Source organism: Phaethon lepturus, unplaced genomic scaffold, assembly GCF_000687285.1.
Source record: "Phaethon lepturus isolate BGI_N335 unplaced genomic scaffold, ASM68728v1 scaffold23062, whole genome shotgun sequence".
NCBI classification, from domain to species: domain Eukaryota; kingdom Metazoa; phylum Chordata; class Aves; order Phaethontiformes; family Phaethontidae; genus Phaethon; species Phaethon lepturus.
The window spans coordinates 27,339-44,539 of NW_010524401.1; the positions used below are offsets into that span (position 1 = coordinate 27,339).

A 17,201-nucleotide genomic window follows, 5' to 3' on the forward strand; every position below is an offset into this window, starting at 1 on the left:
TACGAAGGAAAAAAAAAAATTCAACCACAGTAGGACTGCAGGTCCTCCTTTAATTACAGGTCTCTGCAAAGAGACCTGTAATAACATCTCCTGTCATTTTTATAAGCATTCAAATGAAAGAAGAGCTTAGTGATTATCTTTTAAAAAGCAGTGCAGGGAAAGGAGAGAGGGGAGAAGAAAGAAGCCTTGTACAAATTTGCTAGCAAATATACAGGAAGATGCACATTCGTAAGTTTAAATGAGGACTCTAAAGAATTGAATGCAGCTGTGCATAAAGCAACTGCAAAACTGAAGAGACACAACTGAACTTCTTCAACGCAAGAATTTCTGATTGCTTAATATTCCTTCAAGAAACTTAAATTTTAATAGACCCACAAAGGCTTAAAAATGCATTGGAGAAACACAAATCTTAAATTTTATTACAACCTTGGAGGACAAGCTGTTCTTATATAGATCCACTAAGTGGTTACAAGAGAGAGATTTTGAGAACTACTTTAAAATTATATTTTCCCCTCACTTCCTGAAGTGGAAAATTCACTATTACCTCTGCAAACATCTTCTGTTTTTAAAACCTGAGTAATAGTTTTTAGTAGTCTACTGGGACTACAAAGCAACTGTGAGGCAACCTGCATTTCTATAGAAAATTATCCTGCATTAAGATTTGGCAGTTAAATACAGTAAGCAAGTTGTTAAGTGTTTCTCTGTAAAGCTAAAACTTGTATCAAACAACATTTTTCATTTTTCTAAGGGACTTAAAAGTATATACACTATTGTTTTAGTTTTTTTAAATTTTACTTGCTGGGTTCATGCCTTGCCCACTTGAACAAATAACTTGGCTGTTATTTGTGCAAAACTTTGTAGAAATTTAAGTTATTCTTCTCAAATATATAGATAAATTCAGCTGGATAGAACTTAAGTGCCAAAAAAGAAACAGGACAGAAGATGTCCAAAGAAATTAGAAACATGACAGAAAAACACCTAAGGTTCCTTTTGAAAAATACAAGTTATGACATCACTTCTGAGTGTTTCTGTGCACTGAAGTACTTAGACTGACAGCAACAACCACATAAGATACATCTAAGTTCTGTTCCAAGATCCTTGAAGTACCTTCCCATTATTTCATACTTCTACTGTCTATATAGAAAGTACGATTTGGGAGGAGGAAAAGAAAGACAACTGGCTTCTCAGTCATCCTGTTATAGAAAGTGCACAGTCAGAGGTGTGGAAAGCCTGTGTGGTTGGAGTATGTCTAGTATGGACAGAAACCGGGTACAAATAAACAAAAATGCTGGCAGTTCAGTTTTCCAAACAACATTTTGCCAGAAGTTTATAGATTGAGCAAATTTAGGTCAAAACCAGCAAAAGGCAATTCCATATTGCTTTAAAATCTGTTTAAAATCAGAATAAGGAAAAATATATATATATTTTTATATATTATTTTTTTTTCTTCCTTCTAAACCTCTTTTCTTAACCCTTCTAAATTTAAATCAAAAGCTTACCAAAATCAATTCAACTGGCATTAAGGTCACCTTCAGTCTAAATTTTGGAAAAAATAACTTTAGAAAAATATTTTTCTAAGGCTTATACAGGCAGAGGTACAAGTACCATACATAAGAATGTTTCGGTCTCATTAAGGGATAGCTGGCCTTTTATACCACCTGCAGAGAGAGATAGGATTTCATACAAAAGAGATCACACATCTTCAATTAGGTCTCTTCTACCATGAGACTGTGATCCCTTTAAACAGAGACAGAATAACGGTACCGATATAGACAGAAATCAAGCATTAAAACAGATTTGTCTTAACCTGAATGTATGTTTCCTGATGTTTACATTTTTCTATGAAACTTTACACTTCTATTAGCATTAAATAATTTTATAATAAATAAATCAGTAAAAATGGGATTTCTAAAGTTATGTAATTTTCATATCTGTATTTTGTTGGTTACTTACTATGTCTGCAGAAAAAGCAACGTTTTTAAAACTAGAAGCAATTAAAGATTCGCAGGCTAGATGTAAGTTTATACAGTTATATGCATAGAACTTTACAAATCAAGTATTGAAATGTTTGGGAATATCTGTTTTTTATCACACTACTTGGTTTTCCAGTCTTCTTACTGCCTCCAAATTTTTTCTTTGTAAGACAGATTTGTTTTTAAAGTTAGGTCATCTTTCTAAATTTAAGACATAGGGATTTCAGAACTAAAAATTTATTTGAAACAGGCAAATACTCTGGAGTTACTTAATGGAAGACAATAAACACTTGATTTTTTTTTAAGTTTTCTGAAGTGTTCATGAGTGTTACTTGGGAATGGATAGTCAAGGTGAGCTGTTTAATTTTATATTAATAAAAACTAAACAAAAACTATGGCATAAGGCAGTATACTTTGCTATTTGTAATATGCTAAGTAAACTTCTATTGAAATAAGCACAAAGTAAGAATTTTTATTGTATCATAAGCTTCAGTATTAACCCTTTTTTTTCTAACCCCCATGAAAACTGAAATTTAAGTGGAAGGGTTACTGCTCATGTTCACATTCCACTTTTTTTTTCTAAAATGGCTCATTGGGTTTTAAGCAGTATCTTCACATGCACACCACATGCTCAAAATCAATTCAAAACTGAAAGCTTCTGCAAAGACAAACACAAAAAAACAGGCTGAAAGAAAGACTTTTTAAATACACACAGTACAAGCAAAAAAAAGCTCAAGACAAATTGATATAAAAATCAGTATTTATGTAAAAAAATAATGCATTGCATATTGTAAAAAAATCAGTCAATAACAGTATTCACCTTCACAGAGATTTCTAAATTTTCAGACTTCAAAAGGTTACATAGCAAGGAAAGGAGACCGTAAGTAAATGCAAGGCCCACTGCTTCCTAGCTTCCATCCCAGAAATCTACACCCTGAGCCAGCAGGGAGATTAGGAGCAGAATATAAACTCTGCTTACAATGGAGTGTGTTTTTCTGCTGCTAAAGCATTCATCCAGCTCACATGGATCTGGGAGTCAGAGCCAGCCTGCTTTTAACAAAGAGCGAGCCACAAAAATTAAGCTTCTAAAATTGGGTTGGGATGAAGGTGCAAGTCAGTGAGTGGATCCTCCATGTTCAATACACAGGAACTTTCCTGAAATCCAAAAACTCACTTTATGAAGACTTCATCTCAGTTAGACAGGTTATCCAAGTTCAAATATACTTTACAAATACATTTCATACCATGCAAGTTTAAATAATATTTTACTATAATACCAGAACTCAGCCTTTTTCTTCATCTTTTTCTCTGAAAAAAGTTTGTATTACACAAACAGATTTTTTTTTTCCACTAAGGTAACTAAAGAAAGTTTAATTCTCTACCTGTCGTAAATCACTAGCACCCTACTGACAGTAATGCATTCACGTAGTTGAGGATCTGCGCCAAAACTATTTTAAAGCCATGTTATTAAAAACATATGGTAACAGGATATATTCTCTAAGAAACTCATCTAATATAGAGTCTGATGAAGCATCAGAACTCTTATACAGCTCTTCACGTTTAGGTACTAAATACTTTATAATAATCATTAGGTAATAATTCTTAGGAAGGGAACATAACAGCAACAGCTTTCCACTGTTTGGTTTTTTCTACTTCCAAAATGCCCTATAAAGCTGCAAAACCATGTAATTTTTAAAAAGTATTTTAAGACAGACAACTTCAAAATCAATTTTTTCTAAAAAAACCCTCAACTCTGTTCTATCTTTTGGCCATGATGGCTCAATAATGTTAAAAAAATGCTGGATATTAAGAAGTCTCTTTATCTACAGAGAAAACTAGTATCACATACTAGTTATGAGTTTCCCAAAAAATTGTAATTGTAGTGTGCAGTTGACATCTAAGATAATTAAAACAAGATTGTCAAAACAGTACTTCAATATTTAAGAGATGAACATATAAAGGCACATACAGATTGTCAATGATTATATCACATTTCTTTGAAAACAGAGTATTTTCTGCACTTGTAAACAACTTTGTTTACATAAAGGCTCACACCTTCAAAGTGAGATTAGTGCTGCTGACTCAGTTATTGCTACATTCACAGTTTTACAGAATTTTAGACAATATATGAGGTACACTCCCAAATAAAGCCATCTTCATTTCTTCCTTGTTCATTTCATCATTAGATAACTGAATTATGTAGACTAAAATTACGGACCACAGAAGCCAGTAACACCCAAATCATTGGATCCAAGATAAATGTTAGCAGTGATTAAATTTTTCAAAACAGAAAAAAAATCACCTTTGCATAAAAAAGTTCCTCTTCTTCATTACATGAATATTTTCTTCATTTTTATGTATGCTAGTAAACTTTTATCTGGGCACATTAAGAGCTAATTCAAGCCATATTAGAATTTTTGCACCTTTTGACAAGTATGTTGATTCAGTCTCTTGATTTAACAGCTTGGAGTAAAAATCACCTTCCCTTTGATCCTCTGGCATACAAGTCTCTTATGCTTTTCGTTAGCTGCTTTATGAACACTTTGTATACTCTTCCACAGTATGTATGCATGGTTTTCCTTAATTCCAGTTCCAGGGGCTGCAACAGGGAACGAACAAGATCACCTCCAAAGGAATACTGTAAAAAGGTTAAGAAAAGGAGATTTAAGGTCAATATGGAAGTGCGTCATTATTCAGAATTACTAAAGCGTTTTATAAAAATGCCTCTGAACATAGTATTTGCTTTCTATAGGTTTATTAAATGTTTACTTGTTTTGGGGGGGGTTGTTGTTTTTACTTGTTTTTTAAATGGTTTTATTAAAGAACTCAGAGCTTCTGAATACAATATTAGAAAAACACTTCTAAATTACAGAAATATTCTCTTAACACTTTCAATAAGCTTAACAAGCATGATTTTTTTTTTTAAATAAACAATGAACACATCCAGACAGGCAAGGAAGTAATTTAAAATTACCTTATTAAATTGAAAATTTACAGATCTAAAATGATTTCTGCTTTTTTATTGAACAGTGACTTTCTTGAATGACATATAACTTTTAAGGAATACAATGCTTACCAAATTACAATGAAGCAACAGTATGAAAAGTGGTACTACTGAAGTTTCATTAAACTGAATGATGGTCAAACACATACTATGTTTAACATGGACATGAAATAAAGAAGTCATTAATGCAACTGTGCAATATTTTTTATAAACAAATGATAAGCTAAAACAGCATTTCAAAGTAACATTATTTTGTTCATCTTATTACCACTGAATCAGCAGTGTTTTACATACTTTCTCTGACATATTCATAAACCAAATGGGATCATAAATAAAAAGAAATAATTTTTTCTTCGGTTTTTGACAATGCTCAAAGGAAACAAAGAAATCGTATTTTTATGGAAACACATTCACTTTCCCTGCAATGTATTCTCAGACCCCCAAAAGTACTTTTCTTCATTTTTATATCCATATGACAACATGTAATAAAGCACCATTAAAATATACTATTGATTTTGGAAGGTTATACACACACAATAGCCTGCTACATTAAAATGTGCATCAGTGCTAAATTTTACAGCTCTTCAGTGAGTATACTGATGTAGTGATAAATAGTTTATTAGATGACTTATTTGCAGAATGAAAAGTCACTGTGCTTAGTACTTAAAGGAACAGCAACATGTTAATACACTGAATTTCTAGAAAAGGTCACAACAGTGTAAAAAAAATATTTTCTACAATCCAAATCTAGCTACAGTTACATGTTAAAATGTTGCAGTAAACACACACAAGCCTTGGGAAGAAGCAGAGGGTTTTGTCTGCATTTTAGAATCTCCAGAAAAATGAAGCCTTCTGGTGATCTCCAAATGCTCACAGAAACCATTTACTAGATGTATTTATTAAAGGAATAAGAATAAAGCCTTTTAAATAAAGATTGACAACTATAGGCAATATTTTAGAATCCTAACCTAGCCATCATCTACACAATGTTTCAAAAGATGCTTGTCACAAAAGGAATACACCGGAATTGTATCCAAGCAGTAAACGAAAAATTGGTGAAATACTTAATATTACTTAAAAAAGAAAAAAAAATTACTTTGTAACACATAACCTCCAAAATACATGCAGCACTGTAGATAAAAATACAATAATACAAAATAACTTTGCACAAGTACAATGCTGAAAACACTTACATTTTTTATTGCTTCATAGACAGCCCTAAAAGTTGGTTGTTTATCATCATGGTAAACACCTCTGTTTCCATGAAGAATAAATACACCTTCTTCTTCAGCTTCCTTACAATTGCTTCCATAGATGCAGTGGTCAGGCCGATAATTCCATTGGCAAGGAAAAACATAAAGACTTTCTGTGCAGAAAAATGAAACTCTGGATTAAGTACCAAAATTGTTTCAAGAAATACATTAATCTTCTCAAGGCTGCTTTATAAACTTCAGTATAGTTGTTTTGAAACCTAACAGCTAATTACACTCTAGCAAGCTCTAACACTGCCTCTAAAACACTTTCAGAAAACAAAAGTAATGAAAAGTCCATTGAATAACTTCATTGAAAAGTCTGCTAAAAGAGTATTTTCTTGGAATTTTGAACATCATAGAAAACAATCAACTTTGTCATGTTAGAATCAATGTGGACTTACCTGGATTGTGAAAAAACATAATGTTCAATAGATCCTGATCACCCCATGTTATGTTCAACTTGTACTTTTTCAGCAGTGGCATAAGAATTTCTGCCCACTGTAGCCTGACTGGTGTCATATCATTCTATTAAACAAAACAAAGCAAAACAACACACATTCAGGATAATTATACCTATAAAGGAGGAAGTGCCTTATGGAATCGTAGCAATTTGCTTTTCAAAGTCACAAATGTCAAAAGGATAGATGATTTCTTCCTTTTAAACAAATCAGCACATCTAAGGAAAATAGTTATGGGCACTTCCAATATTGTTTATTTGTCAATTATTATCTTATGATAAAGAAAATTATACGCAGCTCCTACTTCTATTTAACTGTGATGTTAAATTTTTGTCTTCAAGATTTCTCTCAAACATCTTAAACCAAGAGTTCTAAGAAATAGCAAGGGGTTTTTTTAATACACCAGAAGGATCTAGCACAAAAACTGCATTTAAGTGATGCATGCAAGTAGATGGGCACAATTTAAATATCTACACCTCATGCAAGTTCTCTGTCTTTATCACAGAGGTTTTAAAGTTACCTTCAAAAATTTCAAAACAGATCAATATAAAATTAATTATTAAATACTTCCAAACACATACAGCTAAAAAATATTGGCTACAAAGCAGTGTTCAAAATTACAGAAATCCGTCAAAGGTTTTAAAAAGAATTTTCATTAACTAAATTTTTAGTTACTGAACTTGAACTTCCACAACAAAGGCACAAGTTTTCACCAGCAAAAGGCAGTAAGACTCTAAACCAACAGCTGTTACTTCTCAAATTCTTGATTTAGCAAAATCACCTCAAAGGAGAAGGAATTCTTCTACAGGTTTGGCTGAGGACGTGCTACTTGGGAGTAAGCCGGCCTACACTGAACTCCATGTTACCAAAGGGGTTACCATCTGCAGTATAACAGGTTATATATTCTAGAGCTAATTTCTTATCTTTACACCACATTTAAGCTCTACTAGAACAGAAAAGGAACAAGGCTGCTCACTCCGTACCTTCTACTTGAGTTGGGAGAGTGAGGATGGAATAACACTAAGTCCCAAAGAGAGAAATTTCCTGAACAAGGACAGGACTGAATCCTTGACTCTTTTTAATCAAGTTGCCAAAAATAAAAAATTAAATTGGAACTCAAGTATGGTTTGGAATCTGTATGCAGAAACACCATGTTAAAAAACAGAAGAGATTACCAGGAGCAAAATATTCAGTTTTAGAATTATAGTATCAAAGACTTTCTGCTCGAAGCTTTCCACTGACAAACTAGAAAGTGCAAAAATAATGCAGTTCAGTTTTTAGTCTTTCCTCAAATCATTTCAGCTATCAAATCTGAAGGGCTTTCAGAATCGAAGACTAAAAAAAGAAATACTCATCAGATTTCAGACAAGAATTAATACAAAAAAGATCTATAGCTTATATTATATAAGAAGCCAAACGGAATATTGCAGTCCCTTCTGTCCTAAAAAATTTATGACTATGATTGCTTGCAAGTATTCGATGAAAGCAGGCATAAGAAATGCACAAGAGAATTCTTCTCTAGCAAGAATTATCATTAGGCTCAGTGCAATGTGATTAAACAGAAGAAAACACAGGCTTAACACCAAGCTAAAACCTTCCAAACAGCAAATCCATCAGACTAAATCACAGTGGATAAAGATTACGCCCTCACCTGAACTTCGTCATCCATAGGATATTGACCTAAGGTTTAAACATAAGACTCAGCACTAAGAATTAAAAACAGAATTAAATTAGCTCACTGATACCAGGATAATCATGATAAGAATATACAGTAGCAAATAAAGTTTTGGAGCAACCCATAGAAATATTTTAAATTGTTAAAGTAATTATTTCTTATAATTTTCATTTAACTTGTATAGTTTTAATAGCAGTGAAATCCAGAGTATATCCCAAGGAGATGTAAAGCAGGTAACAGCATATAGCACATTGCCAGACATCTAGAAGCAATACTACTTGACAAATAACGCTATCAGAGTTAAGTATTGGAAACTGTAGTATTTCAATAACCTTTGCATAAATAAAAATAATTATATATTAATTTATTAATACTGATGTATAAATGAAACCAGTGTAGGAAACACAGAGCAAGAGAGACTATTTGAATAGTTATACAACCTCCTTCTTTAAAATTCTACTGTAACTTGTAGTGAGGTCAAACAGTGTGAGAAGTAGAATGTTCAAGTTAAATCAAAATTTATGAAAGAATTGCTTTTACTCAAGTAAGTATGAGAAAAAATAACTCTGTGATAAGTAAAGGATTTCCAGAATATAAACCTCATCTCCAATATTCAACAAGTTGCAAAGAAGGTTAAAGAGGTTGAAGAATAAAATCCACAATGGTAGTGGGCATTTCTGTGATGCCATCAAGTTGATACAGATGATGTATCAAAATTCCAGGTTTTTTTGAGTGGAAGAAAATGTGTAAGAACAAAATATACATAAGGACAATAAGACATTCTCCTAAATGTTTTTATGGTTTAGGTGCTGTGCTTTAATTAGTTTGTTATTACTGATTTTTGTCCCAGAAGACTTCTGCCTAGCCAAGGCAGAAGTCAGACTTACATGAGCTGTCACATTTAGCTTGTAGCAACCTAGTATTACCTCTCTTAAATCTAGTAGGAAAATATAAAGCTGAGGAAAAATACTCAAATCATACAGCAATATCTAAAGAAACTGCAGCTGTGTCCCACAAACAGTTGACCAATTTAAATTTCCTTAATGCCAAATGAGAGCAAGCCCTCTTCCTTCTGGTTACATGACTCTCCTGTTTTTGCATTAACAGAGTAGTGCTAACACTTATTAGATGTTTCTGTGTGCTGATTTACTTCACTAACCCTACAGAAGGATTTCTTTTTTCTACTGTTACCAAATTTAATTGAATCATAGAAGGGACCAAACACCAGAGGCTAGGACAAAGTAAATAAGAAAGGCAGGGAAAAGAGCTGGTAAGAGATGGGAACCTTCCTTTTTGAAGCAATTAGCTTTTGCACAGGCTGACCATATTTCTTGGAACTATAGCCTTAAGCAATACTGAATGGTAAAAAAACAAAGCATATAATGGCTTAGGTCACAGAAACTCTCTGAACTTTGATCTTTTTTGGTCTAAAGCATACCCATGAACCTCTGGTTTGCACACACTACCTCAAGTTATTTTGTCTGGGGCCTGTTTGATTTTCTAGCAGCTCATTCCTTTCCATGACCGCCCACGTCTCAGGCATCACAACAACTGAGTTTCTTAATAAATTTGATAAAAGTCATTGTTCTCTATTCACAAAGCCTCACTGGTCTAGGACTTTTGTTAAAACACCGTATCTGCAGTATTTGCTACATCTCTTCGCGTTTAAAAGTTTTTTATATTCACATACATGTAGATAAAGTCACCTACAATTACTTCTTTCATCTCCTAAATACTGTTGCATGTTTTACATTCCCATTTTCTAATTGCTGCTTAGCAAAGCCAACAGGCAGGCACTATCAGTCAGAAGCTTCATTACCAGTTCTAGTCTTATGTCCAGTTATGTACTAATGACCACACTATATTCAATAACATATATATGCATGCATATGTATCTGTTCATATGTATACACCTGTGCATATATATGTATATATGCACAGAGTCTCAAAATGCACAAGACAGGTAAAACAGGACCAGCAGTGACAGCTTCCATTAGGTACCATAAATAGCCAAATAGCTAGAATGCTTGTCTGAAATTAACAGACCTGACAGTCCTGAGAACATTGAGGCTTGAATAAATACAAGGATAAAAGACTTAATCCTGGCTCAATACATGGAACTGCAGGTTTTCTGCTACCCAGGTGAGCACTGTAACCATTGGCTAAAGTTTCCACTTCTTTTTATTTATTCATCTTCTAGTTCCTCCTGACTCTTACTAATCAATGTGACAACAGAAGAAAGATGCTTAAAGGCCTCAAGCAGCTCAGCCTGTAATTTTGGGCAGAAGAAACTACAATAGACAAAGAACACACAGTTTTAAATACCCTGATCCAAAACTTCCACTGCTTAGACAAGTGCTCTTAGCCATTAGACAGCCATACAAAAAGATCTACAGGCAGCTTTTAAGAGACACTAAAATACCCAGAATTTATATACTCCTTGATGAATTTGTTGAGTCTCCTGAATGAATATATGAACAAATTCAGACCTTCCTATAAGATAATGAAGCATTTTCTAGTTCTACTGTATTTGACTGCAATAGTTAATGGGACACGACATGGGACAGTACCTGTAAGGTCCAACAGCATCTGCAGTGTTGCTGGCAAGAGGCATTAGGATAGTCTCCAGCCCTGAATTTGGTTTACCTCTGGGTCTGACGTTTTCAGACTTTGCCATCAGCAACAAGGGAAGCCATACACTCTCTCAGGCCTACCATGTATAGTCTCAACTACACTAAATCCTTTTCCAAGTTTTGCTGTGAGGCTTGCAATTTTTCACACTGACCAATCATCCTTTTAAGATATTCAAGGAACCTGAAGACGAAAAAGTTTCTGCAAGTCTCCACGAACAGCAGAGATAACAGGGCTTGTGCATCTTAGGGCTCTGTGATGCTCCTCAAGCTTGTGGGATCACACTCTAGGTACTAGGGGAGCATAAATTAAATGGTTCCCCTGCTGAGTGCTCGCTAAGCCAAGATGTCAATAATCAATATTGTATATGAGAAACTCACTTCCTGTTTAGTCATTAGCCAGGCTGCACTATCTAGCTATGATATGAGAGGAGAACAATGAAGCACTATCATTCCTAAGTTTGAGGTAACCTAGAAGCTCTCTGATTAGACATCCTCAGACTGTTCTGACTGGGATGAGGATGCTACCACAAGCCTGATACTACAGGACACTTCTCCAGCGTGTCCAGTAGGTGGAAGGACTAAGTCAGCAGCATGGGTTAGAAATCATGAGGCAGTCTCCAGTCAGAAACAATTCTGAGACTTCCAGTACCAAAAAGTGTCCGCTGCAAAGTATGTTGGCCACTGGCAACAAGGTCTAGCACACAGTCTTAGCAAGCCAGTAACACTGGAAAAAATATCTATCTCTACAAATTTAACCTTGAACAAATAACAAACATTACACTTGCCAGAAACATCCCAAGACAGAGGCAAAACACCTAGATGCTCAGAATTTGTTATACAAGGGCCTCAGAGGGTATCCAAAGAGGGCATTTCAAAATGCTTCAGCTGAAACAGAAAATCCATGTATGTCAAAACACCATGTATCCAAACATTCTATCTGTGTTTATTGCTCAAGATAATCAGACTAAGACTCCAGTAAAGATGTAGAGGATGATGGAAGCAGGGGGAAAAAAGGTGTAGGAATGGAATAAAAAAGAATTTAATGAAAGAAGTTCTCATCAACCATGTTAAAAGTTGCACACAAAAAAACATCCCACACCCAGGTATACAGAACAGACTGTCTTTTTTGTTTCTTTTTTGCTTCTTACTATCAAGCAGAAGTGAAAGAATATTTATTTATGTGCACCACTAGTCTCAAATGTTTGAGGAATAGCCACAGTGTGCACACAAGCATTCCTGGACAAGTATGCAAGTTCACAAGACATGTGAAAGCAAGGGCCAGAAGTATATATGCAAACACCAAAGGGGAAGTCTAAGTCTGAAATGACAGTAAAGCCTTGGAAAGGATGCCAAAGCATGATGACTAATCATTAAGGGCAGAAAATGCTATATTCCTAACATTTAAAATTACTAAAGTGGAGCAGGGGAATGGGTTGATTGCATATTTTATTTTTGTTAGCTGAAGCCATCAAAAAGGGCTTCGAATCATGTGCTTTGCTATTGGGAAGCTTTGCTCTGTTTCTGCTTCCCTTTCTCAAATGCCTTTTTGTAATTCTGAGTATATAGTATACTTGCACAGCACTGGGTAGCTCACTCCAGTCTCAGTTGCCTTCCCTTAACTGTATGAATGCTAAGCCTGCAATTCATCAAGCAGACTTGCTTAGTACAGTACATACCGAACAATCTGAGAAAGAGCATTAAGATGAATGTTTTCACGACAATTTAAGACTTTTTTTCATTCTGATTCCCCATATCAGTTATGACACACAATCTTCCTCACTGCAGAAAGAAGTCCAGTGGCCCACTTAGCCAGAAACTGTGTATCATGTTAGGTATACTGAAGTTTGCCAGCAGGATCACAAGAAAAGCGTATGGATTTGTTCCTTGCCTTACAGCTGAGGCATTATAAATCACAGATACTCACCCCCATAATGAACAGTGATTATTAAAGAAATAACTTCCTCCAAGGCTGGTTTTGGTTTAGCAATCTGACATGTTTCCTTGCATAATAGATATACAACATGGCAACAACAGGAATATGTAGCAGATATTTTCCGGACCTGGAAAATATTCTAGCCCTCTAGTACCAAGGGAAAGCAGTAATATTCCATTTTGAATTTCAAAATATTCATGAATGATTTCACCTACTTAATTCTGTATATATGGACTTACACTTTAAGAAACCACCAGCTTTAGATGTTAAAGAGAAAGGACTTTATATTGTCCTCCAGAAAACTGCAGTTAATTTGAAAGACAATTTCAGCATCCTACATAATCTGTATACTTTTGAAAATTCTAACTCTGCTTTTAGTAAAAATGCATAAAGTTTCCAACAAATTGATAACCTAAATTGTACTGAGAAGCCCAACCAGAATTCTGGCACAGTATGAATAAAAGACCGATCTTATCTCAGAGTTTACCACACTAAAAATAATTCACTACACAGAAATGCATTGTTAGAGGTTAAGATACACACAGTTTTCAGTCCCATATTTTTCTTGTTATACTTTTCAATATTTTCATTTCTCCAGATCCTATAATCAGGAAAACAAACAAACAACAAAGTAGACAATGCAAGATTCCACTGACATACACAGAGGAGTTTTCTTCTTGGGGAAACCACAACTATGTACTGTAGCTACTACAACTTTCTACTTAGCTACAACTGATAATCCATTCTCCGTTTTTCCTAAGCGCTCTGTATCTCCACAACAAAAATACGTAGCAAGAATGTTAAGATGAAAGCTAAATTTTTCTTAAATTGGAAATGTAGGAGAAGTAGTGACTACTGCAAGTTTATATTGCCCCTCTTATAGGTGCATTTTCCAATAGTTTTTGACTGCATGATTGTTTTTCCCTAATCAAAACAGAGAAGTACTTTTTCCCCTAGCATAATCACGTAGCCCTGCTTTTGTACTTGTGTTTCAAGTATGTAAGAAAAAACTTCCCACCTATGAAGCAGTGACCATTGCTGCTGCTGCATGCACCGCTTTAGAAAGTACTTTCATGATCAACCTACTTCTCTACAAAAACCTATGACCTCAAAGTAAATCAAAAGATACTTAAGGTGATAATCACCTGGTTACAATGTAAAAGATCAAAATTTGGAAACTGTACAGTTAAAATAACTTACTAAATGTTTTAGCACCACCTCCTGGTCATACTACTACACACATTTTTAAAGTTAGTTTACAGTATACATTAACTGTTTTCTGGGATCTCTACAGTGAAGAAAAAATACCAGAATATCTACTGACAGGTGTAATTTACAGCAGACTGGAACGAGTCACAGGATCTCTGAGAACTTAACTAAAATTAAAACAAACAGGCACACTTAAAATTCAGGAATTCCAAGTCTTAGAATGAACGACATTTAAAAAACACAAGTTAGATACCATTTTAAACACAGCATATTTTTAGAGCATTATTCTGACTACAAGAAAAATATTTTGAAAAATACTGTCCCACATGAATTTGAAACAGGATTAGAATTAAAAGATATAAAACCACAGAAAATGCAACAAAAGCAACACACGTACCTTGAAATACTTTCTTCTGATACGTGTCATATTCATTAACATGACTCCAGAATTTATTCCAGTTACTCCGTAATAGGGATGTCTAGCAAAGCGATTATACCACCCAATACGAGGCTCTTCATGTTCCGGTGCCATTGCAGCAATTTGTGTGGAGTTAAACTTTCCCAGAAAAGACCAAATATCATCAACAGGTCTCAAAAACAGGATATCAGTATCAACATACAGTAGTGAATCCACATTTTTGAGGATTAACTGTGAGGGAAAGAAATTTAAAACCAAACTTACAAGTTTTATTGAGATTCACTTCATAAAACAGAAGTTGCTGTAATTACCCAATAAAGTTTAAATACATTTTTGTCATATGCAAATACATTTACTTTAGACTGACAGTTTCCAGTCAATAAATTTGTCATCACTCCCTCTTCTCTCATTTTGAGAATTTTTGTAGAGTGAAGCAGAGGTTTTATATAGAATAGGAATGCAGAGGCACGCAGTCTACATTTTATACCCTGGGCCTCCTCAGGAGTAGGTTGCAGGCCAGGTGAAACATTACTCCTATCTTCCTCCTGTTCCCTTGCTTTCCTACGCATCTAATCAAACAAGGGAGAGGTGTAAGGGAGCCCCAGAAGAGACAGTATTTGGGAGACAGCTGCCACTGCTACAATTCACCTAGTCTGAAGTATGATTTTTGAAGTGTCTTACATGAACAAAGAAAAGGCTGCACAAAACACTCTGGTAACAATAGTCTTGCTTCAATTTCTTTCTGGTAACAATTTCCTGCTTCATTATCTCTAACACTTCTCAGACCCACACATGCAGGAAACTTTACCTCTGAGAGGATGGTGTGTATATATATACACACACACACACACCCCTTTCTGAGGATACTGTGCCATAATGCAGCAAGTGAGAACAGGACTTTTTTTTCCATAGTGTGTTAGTGCCACAGAAGAAGGTTAAATTCAGAGGGTTTTTTAGGATGTCATAAAAGTAACTTTTAGGAGTAGTAGTAGTTCTTAATTTGAAACTAAATAAACAGAAATTAGATTAACAAGGACAGCTTGATTCTTCATAAACAGACTTCTGTATTGTCCTATTACAGAATAACTTACTGGCAAGAATAGCCTTTGTGAAGCACATGGTTTAAACAATTTCTTCCATTCTGCTGCACTCTCGGTTGGAAACGTTATTGGATATAATGTGTAATTAACTTTTCCTTCATAGGGGAAGTCATCAAGCTATGTGAAAAGAAGAGATCACAAAAATTACTTCAGTTCAATTCTATTACATAAAAGAAATCAATCCCCCATTCAAATTGATAATTTAACACAACTGCAACACCTCTCTTCCATAACAGAAATATTTACTGAACTACAAGAATCTGTCAACTACTCAAAATACTTGAACATAAAGTGGCACCTGCAGGCCATTAAGAAGAAAACACATCATATCAGCTCACATACAAAAGTAAGAGCAATTAAAATAAGTTAGTATTTACAAAAAGTAAATACATCCAATAAAACTTTTCCACCTCAACTAGTTTCCACAGGAGAAATACCAAATGAAGTCTTTCTCAATTTAAAATAACCTTACCCAACTTTTGCCACAGTTGCTGTTCGTATGACATTAGTGTATATATATTAGTATACATAACATACTAATGTCATAGTTAGTATGACATTTTAAGCACAAAAATAGCAAAACCCTTCACAGTTGTATACTAGTCAGGTTCTAATACTGCTACTCTAGTCATAATGTTATATTAATTAACTGGAATTTACTAAAATGAAACATAACCATATCTACCAAAGACTGATGTTTCACTTTGTTTAGACAATGTAAGGCTGACTCATACTGTAAGCACAGGGACAGAAAAGGACAGTTCTCTATTTCCTCTTGTAAAACCAACTTTTAAACAAACTCACACAAAATAACTGGTTTGTGTTCAGAACATCAGGTTTGCATTTAACAGATTCAAGGTGACAAATCAGGAAGTTTTGGTCTGTGTCTATGAAAAGCTTTGGTATCAACAACTGGCATTTTTTTTTCCAGGAAAAATGAAAAATCCCTATCCAACATTATGAAAGACTTGCCTTTGCATTTCTGCCACTATGTCCAACAACTACTACCCAAGAAGCAGAGAAATTGCTATATATTACTCAAATTGTACTACGAATTGATTATATAAATTATTTGGGTACTTACTATGTCTCTGAAACTCTCATGCAATTGGTCCTCAGCAAAAATATGAAACTGGAGAGGTTTGATGCTGAAAATAATGGCTGATCTCAACATAGTAACAGTCTCCTCCAGTCTTTCACCACAGGCAACCACTGCTAGATGCATTTTCTCAGATGGATGTGTTTTCATATAGTCATATCTGACACAAAAATATTTTTTCATTTGACATTATTTCTAGAACAGTCTTAAAAGAAAGGCTCTACTATTTACTGCAGCATGTAATTTAACAAAATATCCTTTATCATATTTAAACCAGCAAACGATAACTCAAACAGAACATGCAAACTACAGCATTACACCTCGTATGTAGGCTTACGTTTAATCTGAACTATTCTCATATTCACTCCCACCATCCAGCCTATGAGGGAAAAACAAGGTATGGAAGAGCTATACAGAAACTAAACAAACATTTATTTTCTTAGTAA

At 34.4% G+C, this 17,201-nt stretch overlaps 1 protein-coding gene across 1 annotated transcript; it reads right to left on the reverse strand.

The window, feature by feature from the left end:
- Nucleotides 1–4,090: 4,090 nt before the first annotated feature.
- Nucleotides 4,091–16,908, reverse strand: GXYLT1 (glucoside xylosyltransferase 1). The gene is made up of 6 exons (XM_010282448.1): nt 16,741–16,908; nt 15,648–15,773; nt 14,536–14,787; nt 6,632–6,755; nt 6,171–6,343; nt 4,091–4,611 (listed from the first exon to the last, which is right to left on the reverse strand). The coding sequence occupies exons 1-6, from the start codon at nt 16,903–16,905 to the stop codon at nt 4,450–4,452; spliced, it is 1,002 nt and encodes a 333-aa protein (XP_010280750.1). The 5' UTR covers nt 16,906–16,908; the 3' UTR covers nt 4,091–4,449.
- Nucleotides 16,909–17,201: the final 293 nt, after the last annotated feature.

What these genes read in the sequence shown, in the direction of transcription:
- GXYLT1 (XM_010282448.1), bottom strand. Translation starts at nt 16,905, where the DNA reads ATGAAAACACATCCATCTGAGAAAATGCATCTAGCAGTGGTTGCCTGT. An exon ending in ATGAGAGTTTCAGAGACATA is followed by an intron (nt 15,774 to 16,740) that starts GTAAGTACCCAA and finishes CTTTTCACATAG; the next exon opens with CTTGATGACTTCCCCTATGA. An exon ending in TCTATGAAGCAATAAAAAAT is followed by an intron (nt 4,612 to 6,170) that starts GTAAGTGTTTTC and finishes ACCTTTTTACAG; the next exon opens with TATTCCTTTGGAGGTGATCT.